The 20,748-nt window shown below is 44.1% G+C and overlaps 1 protein-coding gene across 1 annotated transcript in view; it reads left to right on the top strand.

Annotated features, from left to right (window-relative positions):
* Window positions 1-20,748, top strand: part of LOC120932850 (aldo-keto reductase family 1 member C1-like) — a 67,434-nt gene that overhangs the window by 2,375 nt on the left and 44,311 nt on the right. Inside the window, exons 2-3 of the mRNA XM_040345637.1 lie at window positions 2,284-2,366; window positions 4,765-4,832. Coding sequence (XP_040201571.1) covers window positions 2,351-2,366; window positions 4,765-4,832 — 84 coding nt within the window. The 5' untranslated portion in view covers window positions 2,284-2,350. The remainder of the gene's footprint in view (window positions 1-2,283; window positions 2,367-4,764; window positions 4,833-20,748) is intronic.

The raw sequence follows: 20,748 nt of genomic DNA, 5'->3' as shown, positions 1-20,748 counted from the left end.
TCCCCAGGGCTCCAGATGGCAACTCCCCTTTTTATTAAAGGACCCAGAGGGCTACCCCCCTTTTTTTTTATATATATTTTTCTTTATTTCTTCTTTTTTTTGTAAAGGGCACCCCCCGCTTCTTAATTCGTGGCAGCCCCGCTTCTCAATTTCAGGCGGCAGCACCCCCCCCCCCCCCGGTTCTCTGCTCCTGGAGGGGAGGGCCCATGCCTGAAGCTGTGTAAGGGGCCCCATAATTTCTGATGGCGGCCCTGGCTGCCTGGTTCCAAGAATAAAATGCCCTATTTTGTAGACGCTTTAACTTTTGCGCAAACCAATCAATATGCGCCTATTGTGATTTTCAATGATGGGAGAATTGTGCGAGAAATGTAATAGAAAAAGGAATGCACATGTGAAATTAAAGAAAACTCCTGGAAAGAAAAGAAGATTCTCGGCCACGAAAAAATTTGAGGTGAAATTGAAGGCTTGGTTGGCCGAATTTTGAAAATCAACGGTGGCGTCATCGGATCACCAAAAAAACAAAATTTGTTTGAAATTCGACCGTGTATGGCCTGCTTTAGGGGTGGATTTACTAAACCCCAATAGACTGTGCACTTTGTAAAGTGCAGTTGCTCCAGATCTTAGTAAATGAGGTAAAGCATCACTTTGCAAAGAATACAAAATCACATGCAAGGAAAAAAATTTTTTTTGCTTGCACGTGATTGGATGATGGAAGCCAGCAGAGGTTCTGCTCATTTACTAAACTCTGGAGCAACTGCTCTTGCAATGTGCAACTGCGCTTTGCAAAGTGCCCAGTCTATTTGCCTTTGGTAAATCAACCTCTTACTCTTAGCTTTGGTTGTGATTCACATATATATTGATGTAATATTTCAATAAACATTTATTATGTTTAAAAAAATATATATAAATATATATAATATTCAAAATATGACTCACTGGAAAAAAAGAAACAATGTCATAATTTCTGATTAAAGGGATTGCAAAGTCAGAATTTTTTTTTTTATAGTACTGCATTGTTTGCATTAAGATAAAAAGCCTTCTGTGTGCAGCAGTCACCCTCAGCCTCCCCAATACTTACCTGAGTCCCATCTCTATCCAGTGATGTTGAAGGCTTGTCTCGGCTGCCCGGGACTCCCCTCCTAATTGGCTGAGACAGCAGCGTGGCACCAATGGCTCCCGCTGCTGTCAGTCAGTCAGACAATCAGGAGAGAAAGAGGGCGGGGCTCCATGTCTGAATGGACATGGGGAGCTGTGACTCAGCTCGGGTGCTCCCATAGCAAGTTGCTTACTGTGGGGACACTCATCAGGAGGGAGGGGCCAGGAGACCTGAAAAGGAGAAGAGAGCATGTAAGTATAACCAAGACTTTACAATCACTTAAAGCGGAGGTTCACCCTAAAAAAATGATATACCATCCCATCCAGCATACTTGCGTCAGCTACAGTATGCTGGTTTTTTTTTCGCTGTACTTACCGTTTAATCGTTCATTTTCTTTTCTTCTTCCCGCGGGGAATAGGCGTTCCTATGAAGGCGCGTAGATGATTGACGTGCGGCTAAGGCGCGTCACGCTTTCCGAAAATAGCCGACCTAGGACTCAGTCAGCTCCTAGTCTGTGCGCAGGCGCCGTGAAGAGCCGAGTCCTAGTCCGGCTATTTTCGGAAAGCGTGACGCGCTTTAGCCGCAAGTCAATCACCTTTAGCGAAAAAAATAAAATAATACAGCATACTGTAGCTGACGCAAGTATGCTGGATGGGATGGTATATCATTTTTTTAGGGTGAACCTCCGCTTTAAGTGTATCAAAAGCATAGAACAACATATTGTATATTACATCTTACAAGTCATTGGGTATAGTGGGTGAAATTGTTTTTTCTTTTTTTTCAGCTGGTGATCATTGCACTGTATCTATGGAGAATACGTTTTGTCACTCTAGGGCAGGACTATAGAACACCTCCTCCTCTCTGCAACTCTATAACATAGGAGATAGGCACTTTGTAATCATCAGAGATAGCCGGGTTCAGTGCTAACAGAGACTAGGAAGTTATCAGCTCACAACATTTCTGCCATCAACTGGTATTTTTTTACACTTCTAGCACAGATATATCAAAATGCGTTCAGCTGTGTATTTAACAGACCCAAGAGGAACAAATAAAGGAAGTTCATTGTCCGGGTTTGCATACATTTCAGTACAAACTTTGTGTATACAAGAACTGGCTGATCCGCCCTTATTCAGTAAGAAAGAGCAAGTAAACGACCACACATTTATAACAATTATTTTCTCCTGCAGGTATTTGACTTCCAACTGGAGGAGAAGGACATGAATTCTCTTTACGCCCTGAATAAAAATATGCGTTATGATAACATGCCTATGTGAGTATAACACCACTGATTGTATTGTCATGTTTTGGGAGATTTTTTTCTTTTCTGCCAGCGCATCGCCTCAGTGTGAAAGCCCTCGGGCTTTCACATTGAGAAGGATGGGGCAGGAGTTTTTCAGGTGGCATAGCAGCAGCAGAAAGGACCCCCGGGGTGGTCATGGGGCGTCTCATAGCAGTAGAGGCCTTTCGAAATTCCGGACATCTTTCCGGCAGTGATCCGTCTCTTTAGAAGAAAATGGTGGTTCTGTCCATTTTGGCGTGCTAGTGGGCGTTCCTCCCCTCGTTTGGCGCGAAACTCTTTGCACGTTGCACGCAGGGGAGGGTGGCTCCGCCCACTTGAAAGAACTTTCCCGGACACGTTGCAGGCGCATGCTAGGCCGCACGTACGCCCAAGCTTAGTGATGTGAGGTTAACCCCCTCGTTGCCGGACAGTTCAAAGTACACAACACCGGACACTCTTCGCTATTTAGTAAATAATCTCACTTTATGGTTGCCAATGGTAACGGCCGAATCCCGGACGAGCCCCCATGTGTAGCGCTAACCCCCGAAGGATACGCTGTTTGATTTGGGATCGGCCAATTTAAGTTACCCTGGCGTTGTCTAAGGGTGCAATTATAGAGACAAACAGTGAGCGAAGGTCCAGACAATGAATAAAGGGTTTTTCCAATGCTTTATTTTCCAGGCCAACACGGCCAACATCAACATCAATTGGGAAGGACAAAGTTCATGAATAGATAGAGAAGAAGAACCTTGCAGTATCAGGCCTGGATATTAGATAGAGCAGTCAGTACTGCTCTGCATAGTACCAATTTGTAACTCGTCGCCACTCCAACTGAGTGAGTAAAGTCCCTTGTTTACAGGCCTGGCACTCTCAGGCCCCGTACAGACGAGCGGACAGTCCGATGAAAACGGTCCGCCGGACCGTTTTCATCAGACATGTCTGCTCAGAGATTTCTGTCTGATGGTTGTACACACCATCAAACAGAAATCCGCGCGGACAGGATACAGGGTGATGTGGCCGCGCTGATGACGCGGCGACGTGCGCGACCCTGGAAGGTCAATGCTTCCACGCATGCGTCGAATCACTTTGACGCATGCGAGGGCTTTCGGCCGAGCGGACATGTCCGGTGAGTCGTACAGACGACCGAACATGTCCGACGGACAGGTTTTCAGCGGACATGTTTCTTAGCATGCTAAGAAATTTTTGTCCGCTGGAAAACGGTCGGCTGGACAAATGTCCGCTGGAAAACTGTCCCATAGACCAGTTTCAGCGGACATGTTCGGTCGTGTGTACGAGGCCCGGCTCGAGCCTCTGCCACAGGCCAATTACAATAACTGAGCTAGATAGGTAGATGGAGCGAATCCTCCCAGTACATTTCTGCATTGGTCACCAGATGACAGCAAACATACCTGTCAGTACTCTGGTCACCGGATCCCCAATTGGTTTGTTCAGGCTCTGTTGGACGACCTGCCTTCGGGTCCCCCTCAAACCGACTCCCCAATCGAACAGCACACAGCCTGGGATCCTTTCAGTGGGAAGTCGCTGGGGTCCCATGGTACCTCCGGGTGAGGTCCTAAGTAGTCTGCAATTATGGCCAGGTGGGCCACGCCGGCGGGGTCCATGGATGTGCGCACCCTGAAGGTGGATGCCGCACCTGGAACCGGGACCCCGCGAAGATTTTAGAACACATGACACCTGTCACAGATATACTCCTCTGCAGCACGCCCCGCGAGGGAAAAAGCTCCTCTGATTGGCTGCAGGAGAAACTTACTCTGCCAGAACCCCTCTGGCGCCAACTGCCGGCCAGGGATGATATTGCATCCCTGGACCACAGACTGACCCAGTGGACATTTCTGGAATGACAGAGGTCCCAGAATTTGAACAAATAGTGAATGGGAGCAAGGTAACTCTCCCATTCCCCACTAACTTTAGCGTAGTGCCCATACTGAAAGTAAGGGGGCGCTACATTTATTTTCCTCTTATGATCATGGCAGTAACACCTCCCGTCTCAGGGTGAAACCTCTTACTCACTGTATATTTTCAATGGATGAGCTGCATTGTCACCCTAGGACAGGACTGCAGAACACCTTCCTCTCTATAACACAGGGGTGGGGAATTCTGTTTGTCCTCAGGGAGGACTCAGAACAATGTAACTGATAACAGTCAGCAGAGGCAGAGAGCACTGGAAGTTAACAGGTCATAAGATTTCTTGCATGCTCAATAGGTATTTTTTACCCTTTTATTAAACAGATATAACAAAATGCTTTCATGGAATATTTAACAGACCAAAATATTCACAGTTAAGGTTTTCATTCATTAGATACAAATTTAATAGAAAATTATGAAATAAACAACTAGTTAACAGTATGATTGTGTTTTGTTCTTGTAGGTGGGAGGACCATCCAAAATATCCTTTTCATGATGAATATTAATCATGGATGGACTGCTACACACACCGTATGCTTTTATATTTGTAGCCATTCCCTGTTTTGTGTGACCGGTTTTAGAAATTAAGAATAACTAGTACCAAAACTTAGTAATGAGTATGTATGTAGATAGGTACGCTGGATAGTTTTTTGCATGGAAAAGGGTATATATGTCAGCAACTAAACATTGTATCTGGTGCATCTGTCCCACAACAAGTAAGCAGCTCAGCATAGCTGAGTGCACAAGAGCTACTGATCTTCATAGTTTTTTCTAGATTAGTGACCCGGAGTCCCGCTTCACACGTATGCGATGCAGGAACCAGCGCAATTCCAGTGCAGGTTCACATGTCACTCTCCAGTGCAGGTTCACATTTCACTCGCCGGCGGTTCACACTGACATCTACAAACTGCTGTGGGTGTCAATGTGAAGGTAATGACACGGATCGGTTCGCAGATCCCAGTGTGAACTGTCAAATGGTGCAGGAATTGGATAGCATAGTGAACACCCATGCGTTCCGGTTCCAGTGCAAACTTAAAAAAGGGTCCTGCACGATTTTGGTGTGAATGCAATGCGATTTGCACTATACAGTTTGTATGGCTGAATTTCCATCACACAAATATCGCATGTGATCTGCACAGCAATGTGGACAAGTGTGAACCCAGCCAGAAGCTACTGAAACAGGAGGACTGCTATGATAGCTAGGCATATACACATCCACTAGACGGTCAAGAATATCAGGCTCCATGTTTCACTCAGCACATAATTTAAAGTAAATGTAAACCCAGTCACGAAAACCTCATATAATCTTTAACTTATTAAAAACAAAAAATAAATTCACAGCTTTTAATAAAATACCTGGTCATTCTGTCGCAAAGGTCCTTGTTCAGACACTTCCTCTTATGGGGTGACAAATGCACCCTAATTATCCTGCATTTTAATCTTGTCACATGCTCCGCTGGTGGAGAGACAATGAGCAACTGTGCTGACACACATTGGGCAGTCGTGGTCCACTGTTGCCACCAACATGAAGTCAGTCCAGAGTAATGGCATTCAGCCAGTGCTGGTGCATGTAGTCAGGAAATGCCTAAAAGAGGTTGTAGGAGATCAGCTGCACTAACATGCCAGATGTGAAAGACTGATAGATCGTGCGGCAAAAATGAGCAACTGATACACATCAGCAATGATAACATGGCACTGTACAATAAAACATGGACAAGGTGGTTCTTCAAAGGAACTATACACAAATTATGAGCTCCATGTCAACCTCCGCTCCTCCCACATGAGTAGAAAATCTAGGCCTGAAGTTCTTCACCCATTTTTACAAATGCCAATGTTTATTCTTATCTACTGGACCAATAAGCATATTACCCCAAGCCCTAAAGAAGCTCCATGTGAGACCTTTCTGGATATTCTGCTTTATCCTACTCTTGTCTGTCCCCCATTCCCCACACATTCCCCGGCGCACCTAAATCCCCACCTTTTCTTCCACCATTAACTCCTAAATTATCCCACACAGAAAACTACAATCCTCGTGTTCATCATGCTCAGATTAGCGTGACCACCCTTAGTCTGCCTATAAAGTGGTGCATGTGTACCATGTATAGAACATGCTGCAGCAAAAATGAAATTTCTAAAGAAAAAAAAAAACACAAGTCAAATCACATTTAAATCGACTCACGGTTGCAATTGCATGTGTAACGGTCACCACCGTTTACGACCTTCCATCCCATCCAAGACATCTTATCGACACTCCAACCAACAGGACCCGATCCATAAGAATTCCCCCCAGACACGAGACACAGCTCTGTGCTTCTGGTTTCAAATGTAATGATACTTTAATGGTTTCTTCTCAGCTTTTTATACAGTACAAGGCATTAAAGCAACAATGAGATCTCCACCCCCCTAATCACACACTAAGGCTAATTACTAAACATTCCTTAATTAATAACAACAAAACACCTTCACCCACTGAGTTCCCTAGGCAGACGTTTCGTCTCCGCATACAGCTTGACACCTATTCACACCTCTGAGCATCAACAGGCTGTAGACAGTGTTATCACACATAAACCGTATTTAGCATGCATAATTAGAGTTCTGGGAGCAGACCTGGGTTAACACCTTTACACAAGGACAATGGAATGTCTTCCAGGAGCCCTGACTCAATTAGCATGTCACTAGTCAGGGCTAAGCATAGAAATTAGTCATAGAATATTCTTTGCAGGCATTAAGGGATATACTGTAAATCACTGTCCACGCCAAAACAATCCAACATATGTACCCCATCTCCTGGCTCAATCTGTGCCCAAAAGTCACTCCTGTTACATGGCTCCCCCCTTGTGGAACACTCCGGCAGACCCGGCTTGATCCTTTTCGGGTCAACTTGGGGATGTCCGGAACTAGGAGGCCGGGATGACGTCTGTTTGCCAGGATAAACCATCAGTATTGCCATTTGGCTTACCAGGTTGGTAGCTGATGGTGAAGGTGAATAATGGAATTCAGTCACTTGCTTTGCTCTCTCAATGGCTCCCAAAATCTGTTGCTGATTCTCTTGGGACAGATAAGGCACCATCTGGATGCAAATCCCATTTAATCTTTTGACAATTTTGGCCTGTTTGTGCATTTCAATGTTCAAGCCACGGGACATCTCATAATACATGACATAGTGTCGTTGCATCTCTGATTTCTCACTGGCCAACTTGTCACATTCCCATTTTAGACTGTGATATTGTGCCGGATCTACAGTACATGTCGGGGAAGGTAGTCTTACCCGGGTCTCAGCAGCAAGCGAGTTGGTTCCAGCAACGCGGGTTGGGGCACAGGTAGTCACTGTGTGGGCTTCAGCGGGACACATGGGGGCATACGCAGAAACAAGGGGGGCCAAATCATTCCCCAGTAGTACATCTGCTGGCAAATCCTTCATCACCCCCACATTCACATGTCCCGATCCAACCCCCCAATCCAGGTGAACCCGGGCAACGGGTAGCCGGAAGACGGTGCCTCCCGCTACTCTTACGGCTACGGTGTCTCCGGTGTGCTGGCTCTCTGGGATGAGTTTCTTCTGTAGCAGGGTCATCGTGGCCCCAGAATCGCGTAGTCCATTGGCTACCTTTCCATTGACCCAGACAGTCTGCCTGTGTTGCTGCCTGTTGTCCTGGTTAGCTGCTTGTATCGGATCTGCCTCGTGCAGAACGCCCCAATGTTCTTCCTCCTCAACGCAGTGGGCCGCAGGCATGGATGTGCGGGGGTTCCCCCTTTCTGGCTGTCTCCATGACTGTGACTGCCTGTGTGGATTCAATGGACAGTCTAGCTTTCTGTGTCCTAGCTGTTTACACCCAAAACACCTGATGGACTGTGAGTAGTCCTGGGAGTTGAACCTAGGCTTCTGAGGATAAGTGGCCGCTGGAGGTGGTGTTGTAGGACGGTCCGACTGGGGTTTGTAGGCAATAGCCGGTGGGGGTGCCGCTGATCGATAATCCACCCGAGCTGTGGTCTTGACCACAGAGTTGTCCAGTTTGCAGGCGTCTGTGTATTCGTCCGCCAGGCGAGCTGCTTCAGACAAGGAGAAAGGGTTTCTGTCCCGGACCCACTCTCTGACTTCCCGGGACAGTTTGTCAAAGAAGTGCTCCAGCAGGAACACCTGCAGCACCTCTTCCCACGGATTCTGCTTGGCATCCATCGACCCAGTGGGATGCTGTGCGGTGTAGGCGGCATGCCCACTCGGTATATGAGTCTCCAGTCTGCTTGCTTGTCTCTCGGAACCGCCTCCGGTATGCCTCCGGTGTGACGGCATACCTGGCCAAAAGTGCTTCTTTTACCAGTCCATAGTTCATAATATCCTTGTCTGGGATGGCCCTGAACGCTTCACTGGCCCGGCCGGACAATTTCCCAGACAAAATGGTAACCCATTCCTCTGTGGGCACCCGGTGTAGGGCACATTGCCGTTCAAAATCAGCAAGGTACCCATCAATCTCCCCTTCAGTTTCAATGAAGTTCTTAAAAGCAGAAAAATGTATCTTTCTCCTTTCAGTTGGTGCTGCAGTGACTTCTGATCTCCAGTGGAGGGTTAGGACCATAGTGTGCCAGTCTTAGTTTGACAGCCCGATCAAAGCTTGCCTCCTCCGGGGTCCTGTCCGTTATGCTGGGCCTTTCCGTTAAGTTGGGTCTTTCCGCTCCATCCATTTGGACAAGTTCTGTGATCACGTCCATCTTCTTATGGTTGCTGGCCGGTCTGCCCCGGTTTTCCAGTAGTCCTTGTAGCTGTCCTTTAAGCAATGGAATTATCCCGCTGCTAGCCACCACTGTAACGGTCACCACCGTTTACGACCTTCCATCCCATCCAAGACAGCTTATCGACACTCCAACCAACAGGACCCGATCCATAAGAATTCCCCCCAGACACGAGACACAGCTCTGTGCTTCTGGTTTCAAATGTAATGAGCATCAACAGGCTGTAGACAGTGTTATCACACATAAACCGTATTTAGCATGCATAATTAGAGTTCTGGGAGCAGACCTGGGTTAACGCCTTTACACAAGGACAATGGAATGTCTTCCAGAAGCCCTGACTCAATTAGCATGTCACTAGTCAGGGCTAAGCATAGAAATGAGTCATAGAATATACTTTGCAGGCATTAAGGGATATACTGTAAATCACTGTCCACGCCAAAACAATCCAACATGTGTACCCCATCTCCTGGCTCAATCTGTGCCCAAAAGTCACTCCTGTTACAGCATGCATCCGGCTATTGAAAAAAAAAAGCACAAAAAACATATTACCCCCTCCCCCTAGTCCATACCAGACCCCTCAGGCTCTGCCCCCCCCCCACCCCAAAGCAACTTGACCCCATCCAACCCTGACTGGTGGTTGTGTTGGCATGCAGGTAGGGGAATTATCAGAATCTGGAAGCCCCCAAAGGGTCTGGAATGGACCCCGTTTTTTTTTTTTTATTGGCAGATTTTTTTTTCTATTCAGCTCTCAGCGGGGAAGCCTATTGACAGCTGATGACGCATCAGTTGTTAAGAATGCCGGCTTCCCAGCCCTGCTCCTTAACAACCAGCTTTTACTGCACCCTGGTTGGGCGCAGTGCATTGCAGGGCATTTGGCGGGGTGAACACCCTGGGCTGGGAAACAGACAGTTTCCATTGTCGGCTCATCTGGTGGCTGTGTCAGTTTCATTCCGGGACACTGTATTGTCCTGGAATGAAGGTGCCCGGGATCCCGCAAAATGCGGGACTGTCCCGGGAAATCCGGGACACGTGAGCACCCTAGCTCAGATCCACTCCCTGCCTGCCTCATGATTCCCTTTTTCCATATTACATTCTTTCACAGCTTGAGCACCCATACACTACCACCAGAAAAATACTTCTATGGAGCTTCTTATCAATAGCCATATATGTTTGTTGTCCTCAGGCATGCAAGACAAGCAATTGTACACAGCTACCTATGTTATCCTAAACTTGGCCATATATGGATCAAAAGTCGGCCGATTCAGCAAGGACCGGATGAATTTAGATTTATCTATGGCCATTCCCACTCAACAGACGTTGGTCCAATGATCGACTCTCCTGAATGGGACTGTTAGAAAACTTTCATTTGATTTTTCTCTGCAGCCTATCGACTGCAGCACTGGTTAGAGTATAACAAGTGAGGTGGATAGAGAAATTCTCTCTCCCCCTGTGCTATTGTATCCTGGCAGCAGTGAGAATGCCTCCATCCACCTCGCTTGTGTGATTGGTGGAATCTGTTTGTTTGCTTTTTCAGCCCACCAGCAGATCAAAAAAAAAGATGTGTGTATGGCCAGCCTTAGGAACATTGGGCCAGATTCACAAAAGAGATACGACAGCGTATCTCCTGATACGCCGTCGTATCTCTGTGATCCGCCCGTCCTAACTATGCGGCTGATTCATAGAATTAGTTACGCATAGATAACCCTAAGATCCGACAGGTGTAATTGACTTACACCGTCGGATCTTAGGATGCAATTCTAGGCCGGCCGCTAGGTGGCGATTCCATTGCGGTCGGCGTAGAATATGCAAATGACTACTTACGGCGATCCACAAAGATACGCGCGTTCGTTGCAATCTCTTACGTCGTCGCTAGTCGTTTTTTCCCGTCGCAAAGTTAGGCCTGCTTTAACATGTCTTATCTTTAGAACAGCCATGTTAAAGTATGGCCGTCGTTCCCGCGTCGAATTTCAATTTTTTTTTTTTGCGTAAGACGTCCGGGAATACGAAACGCCATAACGCACGTCGCCGTTCAAAAAAAACGTTGGGGCGCCGTAATTTTGCGCAAAGCACGTCGGGAAATTTCCTAACGGAGCATGCGCAGAACGTTTGGCGCGGGAACGCGCCTAATTTAAATGGTACCCGCCCCATTTGAATTAGGCGGGCTTGCACCGAGCAGATTTACGTTACACCGCCGCAAGTTTACAGGTAAGAGCTTTGTGAATCAGGCACTTATGCTGTAAACCTGCGGCGGTGTAACGTAAATGGGATACGTTACGCCGCCGCAGCGTAACGTAATTCTCTCTGAATCTGGCCCATAGTTTCTCTTATATATGTTGTAATTTTCACCTGTATTGTTACATTGTCCTTTTCTTTTTATCCCCCCCCCCCCATTTAAAATCAATAAAAACTATTTAAAAAAAAATGGAATCACAGCATTTTGTAAAAAACAAAAGTCAATAGTTTATAATATGATGATATGCCATTTGAACAGAAGGTATTTCTCTTATCGTCCATGGACGGACACAGACTTCACAAGTCTTGACATATGGGTTATGTTCCTGCTCATAGGAGAGGACTAGGCAGGTAAAGTGTTAAAGTAACATGTATTTAAATATCTAACATGTTCTGCCTAGTCCTCTCCTATGAATAGGAACATAACCTATATGTCAAGACTTGTCAAGACTTGTGAAGGCTATTTTTTGAGACAGGTATTGGATTTTTGCCTTTCTCATAATTATTTTTGGTATGATCATCAGTTATTTTCCGAGAGAAAGGGTGTTGCGAGGGGGGCAAGGTTTTCCCCCAGTCTGGCAAACCTTTTTATGGGAGAGTGGAAAGTGTCTATTTGCCCAAAAAAGAGACTCCTCTACAAAAGGTTTATTGACGACCTGTTTTTTATCTGGTAAGGAAGCGAAAGCTCTCTGTACGAATTTGGAACTTAATTTAAATAACAATAATATTAAACTGGAATATGAATTTAGTCGGGAAAAGTTTCACTATCTTGATGTGACCGTACTGAGAACGGGGGATTCACTATCTACCACAGTATATTTCAAACCAACCGACAGAAGCAGTTATTTGCCCGTGATGAGTAGTCACCACCCTCATTGGCTAAGGAATATCCCAAAAGGACAAATCATGCGAGTTAGAAGAAATTGTACTTCAGATATTGACTTTCAGATACAATCTATTATAATTAAGGACAAGTTTGTGCAGAAGGGCTATAAAGAGTGTCAACTTGATAAAATTATACAAGAGGTAGCGGAGATTCCCTGCGCAGCATGTTTAAGAGATAAAGAACCTGTAAATAATATCAGGCAGGAATGGGGCTTTATCTCTAATTTTCACGCACAGTATAAGGAGGTTGAGTGTATATTTAAGAAACATTGGCATATACTATGCATGGACATAGTATTGAAACATTCCTTTACAGGAAAATCCCTCATTTATTTACAGAAAAGCCCCTAATTTTGGGGATAGGATTGTAAAAAAAGTTTTGGATCCACCCAATAGGCCAAGTATGTTTTGGGATCAGGCTGGTTTCTTCTCATGTAGAAGATGTAAGGCCTGCTCGAAGGTAAATTGTCATATTAGAGGTCTGACAGAATTTTTGTCTGCAGGTAACAGAACATTTATTATTTCAGAATTTATTACATGCAACACTACACATGTAGTGTATGTATTACAGTGACCATGTAATTTAATGTACGTTGGACGCACTAAAAGAACTTTTAAAAAACGTATTTCTGAACACATTTATAATATTGAAATCGGCTTCAAATATCATAGTGTATCCTTACATTTCAAAAAATTCCATAACCAGGACCCATCGCAGCTTAAATTTTGGGGTCTTGATAGGATTTATCACAACTGGAGGGGGTCCAATATGGTCCGTGAAATATCAAAACATGAAACAAAATGGATTTTTTCGATGAACACAGTAATGCCCAATGGCATGAACATTGAACTTGACGTGAATAGTTTTATAAGTGATTACTAACATGCTCAAGCGTGAATTCATTTTTAATATAAGTCCATGATGAGATTGGGAAATTGATTTTACCTTGAGTTGATATTAATGTTGGGCAATTTAATCTAATATTGAATTTTGGAATCCAATTTTGGAATCTAAGATAATATAATATTATATCCATATATTCCTTTAATCATTTAATACATTTTACTACTGTTTATTATTTAGGGGAAGCCATAGGCGTCATAATACAAGATATGTATCCAGCTAGTCCACTGTTAGTCTTTAGTATTTTTTCTTTAATTTTTGGAGGACTTACTTCCAATTAATTATATTCAATAATAATCATTCTTTTATTACATGAGAGTTTTTCTTAATAATAATTTTTAATATTAAACTGATCACGGTTATTTACTAACTAATTTTAAAGCTGTGTGATTAGATTTTATTCAGATGAGAATATTTTATGGGATTTGTATTGTATACATGATTTTAATTAGATCAGCATTAAATATACTGTTTAGTTTGATATATGCCGGAGATCGTATTGTGATAATGTAAAATCTAATAGCAATCTGTGCCTGTACGAGCTGGGATCGGATAGTAGATGCTGGATTATTATAAGATTATACCCGTGATAACCATTTATTACTGGATATTGTCTGCTCTATGAATTGGTAACATGCTTAATGCCCAATCGGCCGAAATATCGGCATCGGAACATCTATGGGATAGATGGCTTATGTGATTTGGTATAACTCATAGGATTAATATCAACGAGTTTGTAGAAGTTAAATACACATTGGGTAATATCCAACATTTAATTGCTATATGACTAACTGCTCGGTGACGTTTAAATATAACTTTGATGTGCATAGTAAGTGTTAATCCTTGCTAGTATCTGGTGTAGGCACATAATGCTAGGTGACTACTATGTTAACATAATGACACTGGAGGCTCAGAACGGGTTAACAGATTGCTTACTGATTAGCATATATATATACGAATTTCGTACCATGTAGCCACACCCTCAGATGATGTCGTATGACGATGAAACGCGTCAGATTAATGCTATGCGATTGTTAGGATTGATGTGAATTGGTCAGCTGGAGATATCGTTCCCTCATGAGGGTGGACGTTGGAGCGAGCAGGAGAGACTGTTGACCAGAGAGATTTTTGTCATATGCCAGTTCTTTGAAGTATATATTGTAAGTGTATGTCTTGTAAGAGGGGGGAACAATAAACATAGTTTTAACTATTTTACGCTATGGAGCTCTTCTTCTTTCCTACATATGAATGAGCTGATTAGTGGATTATCGTACCACCTGGAGACTGCAGAGTGTGTGAATCAGCTGTTCAGCTCATCAGGAAGAAGACTGACATCTCGACAGTTTGATCCAGTGTTTTGTCGAGATGGTTCCCCTATCGGATAGGGTCCAGCCACGACTGCACAGGCACAGCGCTTGCACAGTCAGAGGCCACAGAAATCTCAGAACCTGAACAGCTGTTCTTCAGCTGTAAACGGAGCATGCGCACTGAACACGGCACTCTCTCCCATTGCTCGGGGCTGGTTATACACGCCGCTCTCCGCTCGCTCTATACAGCAAGGGGCGGATACTTTTTTCAAAGGGGCGGATATGGTTATAAGAGGCCGCATGATGGCCACTGCTTTATGATGGGCAGTGCTTTTCTCAAAGGGGCGGATGTCATATTGAGCAGTGTTTTTTTGGGGGATGTTTTTTTCAATAAACTACACGTCTGCTGCCATCCGCCCCTTTGAGAAAAGCACTGCCCATCCCTTTGGGAAAAGCATCAGCTTGCGCATGCGCTGCGCCTACGCAGTCCAGGCCGGATCCTATCCGATAGGGGAACCTATCGTTAGAACACCGGCATTCTGTGCATATTATCAGCACAGTCTGTTAAGAGTTTAATCCTTAGGGGGTTTCTTTCTATACCCCCAAAGAAACACAAGGAAAGTATGAGGAAACTGCATTACTGAACACTGTATCGGACTAATTTGGATGGGATCACATCTCTGCATTAAATATTGACATTGCATTTTTGGCACACGCTGTAGTTTTGAAGTGTGTTAAGAAAATTAGCGCTGCCTGGATGATTATCTATTGTCTGTTTTTAAGTTTATAATACACATTGCTTTAGCAAACAGGTTGCCATGAAAGAGGTGTACATATGTGTGATTACTGTTATATAATGAGATATAATGAGATTAAGGGCGGATTCACATGCGGTCCATTGTGGTATGTTAATGTGTGTGTGTTAACGAGAATGGTATCGCACAATAACGTGCATGTTACCCTTCTTCCACTGTGTTGTACCACAACATGTGACATGATCATTTGTGCAATGGAAGCTACTACACAGTTGATTAGAAAGCCAATCACAATAGGAGGAACTGCCATTCACCACTATATGGCAGGTGTATAAGCTTCCATTCACAATAGGAACTGCATGTGACGCACAGGATGATGCTGCATGTTCCTGCATGATTGACATGCAGTTCTGTGCAGTGCAATTTCAGACCATTTAAATGGGCTGAAAACACACCACACCAAATGCACATACATGGTACAATGTAATGCACTGCATTTCTGCACTGACACCCACTACAGATCACAAGGGCAGTGCACTCAAGGTGGGTTTGCCGCACAGCATTCTAGTGTAATCGTGCTCTTATGTTTTTGTGAGTACATAAAAGTAGAAAGAATAAAATATTATATTCTTTTATGTACATTACCCCTTTCTAAACCTTAATCTAAATATATTTTGTGGGACGAAATGCAGCAAATATCAGGAAACCCCCTACAAATTTGTGACACGGTGGTACAGAAAATGCATCGATGCTGCGATTCTATTCAACACCCATAGTACTTGATCACCACTGTTTTTTGTTTTATTTTTTATTATATAACTGAAAAATAAGTGAAAATTTTGAATTTACTAAAAGTAGTTCCAGCTTTCACCCATCACGGTGGGAAAGTTGTGCTAACCTTCAGGTTTACCAAGGGTTTAATTAGAGAAAACCTCATACCTGGACCTGTAGAAGACTCTGCCAGAAACTTTTCGTGCCACATACGTATTCGTACACCGAAGTCTGGATCCCAGAGCCCAGACCTCCGCAGAGAGACATTACAGGCAAACCTTGTTTCTTCTTAGACGAGGCCCGGGTACCAACCATTTTAGGCCTTTGATATCAGCCCGAGGAATGGATCCGGTTATAGCTCCTGGGTCTCTGCAGCCAGACCATCAAAAGAGCATTTTTCTTCTTAGCACATGTTGAACATGACCAACCACCTTAGCACTGGCAAAAAAAACTGAGGTACTCTCCATTTGGGAGGGGTTATATAGGGGAGGAACTCAATTTTAATTGGGTTTGCCAGTGGCCAATCACCTGTGATGACTACATAACCCATTAAGTAATTAAGGCTCTGTGTCCCGTGATGTATGATCAAGAATTTTTTTTATTTTCAGCTATAAAACCTATACATAAAAAAAATAAAAAAAGAATAAATTTTCTTCATAAATTTAGGCCAAAACTTATTCTGCTACATGTCTTTTGTAAAAAAAAAAAAATCCCAATAAGTGTATATTTATGGATTTGTGTGAAAGCTAGAGTGTCTACAAACCATGTTGTATATGTACTGGAATTTACTGTAATGGCTGTGATTAGAGACTCATGGTGGAACTGGTGTGGTGGACAATCTGACACTGACATCACTAGTGATGCCAATACAGTGGTTAGTGATAATACTATACACTGTCACGGTACTGGGAAGGGGTTAACATCTCAGAGTAATCAATAAAGTGTGTAAGGTTTGACCTTTGAGCATGCTTGTTGGGTCTGTAAATCAATGATATGTTATATATTCCACACCCTTTCCTATTCATGTTAAAAGCCCTACACACTGGATTAGTATTTGTGTAAGATAACATAATGGTGACACATCACTTTTTAAGGTATGGTACATACAATGGATCCACCATTACTGGGAGTTTTTTGTGTATCGTTGTGGATTTTTCTTTTCTTTTTTTTTTTTTAAGAATAATTTTTAATTTCTTTCTTTATTTATTACCTTGCACACTTACAATATATTCAGGGACTGGAGTAAAGGTTACATCATGACTTTGCAGTAGTACAAGAGCATACCAGTTCATACAAATATAGATATTGTCTGAAAAGACAAAAGAAGTTTATTCATTATGGTAAAGTCTGATCAGGGGGGTATCGAATCGAACTCTTGACTCACTTCAGGTTTCCAAGAAAATAAAGCAGAAGGGGTGTAACATTTGTGGATCATTTCTCGTTCGATCTTGGAGCTACAATGGGTAAGTATGCTGCTTAGGCCAGGGTATACATTTTTAACATATAGTTAAGTACAGTCCCTTGGTATAGACAATGAAAATGGGAGGGAAGGGGAACTTGGAGAGTACAACACCAGTTGGGATCAGAAAGGCTGTTATAACATGGGAAAGGGTGAAAAGTTGGAGGGAAAAAAAGTGAGGGGGCGTGCAACAGAAAAGGGAGGCCAGGGAGAAAAGGTTGGTGTTGAGAGGGAGAGGAAGTCCTCTGCTCTCTTACTCCACCCCACATGAGATCATCACGAAATTGAGTGGTAATATTCAAGAGTAAGTCCCGAACGTTCCAGAACATGGGCCTATGTTCTGGAGTCTGAGTCAATGTATTGGAAAGAGCAGGTATAGACTAACCATGGCATGCATGTGTCCTTAAATGTATCCTCTGTATTATACAATGTAGCTATTAAACTTCCCAGGTTCCTGATTTCTTTAATCTAGCAAACCAGTTTTTAACATTGGCAGGGACATCTGAGCTGTATTCAACATATGTATGGTCAGTGAGTGCTTTGGTGTAAAGGCACTGCATAAATGTGTAGCAGGTATCCCAAGGGGTCCGAACCGAGGTCCACAGACATCAGTTGGAGAAATACATTCTTTTTTTTTTTTAAAAGGTTTTTATTAGCCATAAAACACATTCTCAGGAAACGACAGTGCATTCAAGGTACAAAAACAATGGTACATTTTCTTAGTGAGGAGGACAGGAAATTCACAAGGTATTCAAAGTATAAGAATAATAGCACGCATTCTTGGAACGCGGAGGATAAGGAATATCACAAGTGCACGTCTCTTCGTACCCAAATAACAGAAGAAGATCCCAACATGGGTCTTCCTAAAGTGCATATAGCAGTTTTTATATTTTCCAAACTTGTAACTACAACTAAGCTTCACATTTCTGTCTAATACCCGTCAAGTAGTACATTAGTCCATATCATGGAGAAGTGACATAGTGTGGCGTAGCCATCATAAAATAGAACACAGAGTAAAGAAACTAAAATGCAGAGAGGGAAGAAAAAAAAAAAATACCAAAATATCCCAGCATAGAAAAAATATAAAACCCCATTTATGTGCCGTGCGCTGCCGTCCCTCCAATCCCCACAGTTCTCTCAACAACAAGTATTCAATGATTGTTATACGGTTCAGTCAAAGCCAGCCGGCCTTTACGTCTCATCAGGATTGGTATCCTTGGAGTCCACCCATCTCCCCCATACACCACAGAATTTTTTCTTACTCCCTCTTGCTTCATAAGTCATTTTATACATCGTGACATTTGTGTTTACCAGCCCCTTCCACGCAGATAGAGTGAGACCTTCCCTCTTCACCCAGTTTAGGACTATCAGTTTTCTGACATAGTAAAAGAGCAACCTCAAAAATATTCGCATATTATTACTCATAACTTCATCTTCTATAATGCCTAAAAGGCACAAAAGTGGACTACATATATTTGGGAGATCGAAAGTATCTGCAATAAACTGTGTAACCTGCGACCATAACGGGCGGATCTTGTCGCACTCCCACACCATATGAATAAAGGTGCCTTCTGCCACCAGACACTTATGACAAACAGGGTCCTCTCTTCTGCCCATTCTATATAATCTGTGTGGTGTATAGTACATTTGGTGCAGGTACCTCAGTTGTATTAGTTTGTCCCTAGCGGAAATCACCGTAGGGAGATAGGATAATAGTACCTCCTCCCAGTGGGAATCAGTCAGTTCAGGAATTATAGCCGTCCACCTAAGTTTCGCTTTTTCCTCCCTTGGCTGTGTCCTTCCCATTAGCACCGCATAATAAGTAGAGATCAGTTTAGTGTGTTCAGGTTTCAGTAGCAAGGACTCCAGCCTAGTGTTTCCCAAGACGACGGTTCCCATGCCAAACTGAGCGCGAACAGCGTGCCTCAGTCTGGTGTAATGAAACAGCCAAGTTGCAGGCACACCCAGCTCTCCCCTTATATGTGTGAATGTCTTAAATTCCCCCCGATCGAAGATTTGATGGAGATATACTAGGCCAAATTTGGCCCATCTATGCCCATCCTCCAGCAGGCGAAGGTTCGCCAATCTGGGGTTGAACCACAGAGGGGCATTAGGAGACAAGTGTAGGGGACTATCCTGGACATGCTTCATACAGATCTCAAGCACCCTCCTGGCTGGTCGGAGGACCGCCATTCCACCCTCCGTCGGAGCTTCCCCCCTATAGAAAAAATTTAACAGTGTCTCATAGGAGGTCACCGCAGCTGCCTCCACCGCAACCGCGGCGTTGTTCAGCTGAGGAAACATACGCCAGTGTGCCTGAACTAGCTGCGACGCCAAGTAGTACAGGCGGAGGTCGGGGATGGCCAGACCTCCCCTCCCTACTGGTAGCTGCAACACAGCCAGCGCCACCCGAACAGCTCCATTTCCCCATAAAAAGGAAGACAGCAGGGAGTCAATGTATCTAAAGGTCTTCCTGGGGATGTACAGGGGGGCATTAGAGAGTATGTACAAAAACTTTGGGAGGTATATCATTTTAAACAGGTTGGCCCTCCCCAACAGCGTGAGCGGAAGGTCCTTCCACTTCTGTATCCTGTCCCTGAAGTCTCTAATTACCGGCCATAAATTTGTCTCGGAGAATCTATCCACAGGTAGCTCTATATTTATTCCTAGATATTTAAAACGGGTTGTCACCCTAAGCGGGTACTGAAGGGGGGTGGTCAGGGTCGGCTGTGGATCTAGAGGGAAAAGCGTCGATTTGGACCAATTGATCCGGAATCCGGAGAAGTCCCCGAATTCCTGTATCAAGGAGAAGGCAGCCGTCAGAGACCCATCCGGGTCCCCCGGGTACAGGAGCATGTCATCAGCATATAATGATACGCGTTCCTCCAAGTCCCCAACCAACAGTCCTTTGATGTCAGCCTGATTTCTAAGCTTAACCGCCAGGGGTTCTATGGCCAAGGCAAACAAAAGTGGTGACAGGGGGCAACCCTGTCTCGTTCCCCTGCCAATGTTAAACGATTGCGAGATAAGTCCATTGACCCTAACACTTGCTTTCGGCTCCCTATAAAGCAACCTAACCCAGCCCACGAAACGAGGCCCAAGGCCCAGCTTCAAAAGTAAGGCAAAGAGGTAGTTCCATTCGACAGAGTCGAATGCTTTTTTTGTGTCGAGTGAGGCCACCACCCTCCTACCACAATTAGCATGAGACATTTGCAGATTGACATGTAGCCTCCTCAAGTTCATCTGAGTGCATCTCCCCGGTATGAACCCGGTTTGATCCGAATGAATTAGCTTAAGTATCACCGATTGCAACCTACCTGCCAGAATTTTGGCCAATATCTTGACATCAGTGTTGATCAACGAGATCGGTCTGTATGACTCGCATTCCAGAGGATCCTTACCGGGC

This window comes from Rana temporaria, chromosome 3 (assembly GCF_905171775.1).
Source record: "Rana temporaria chromosome 3, aRanTem1.1, whole genome shotgun sequence".
In the NCBI taxonomy this organism is placed as follows: Eukaryota; Metazoa; Chordata; class Amphibia; order Anura; family Ranidae; genus Rana; species Rana temporaria.
Note: the sequence above shows the minus strand (reverse complement) of the source record. Positions and strands in the feature narration are given on the sequence as shown.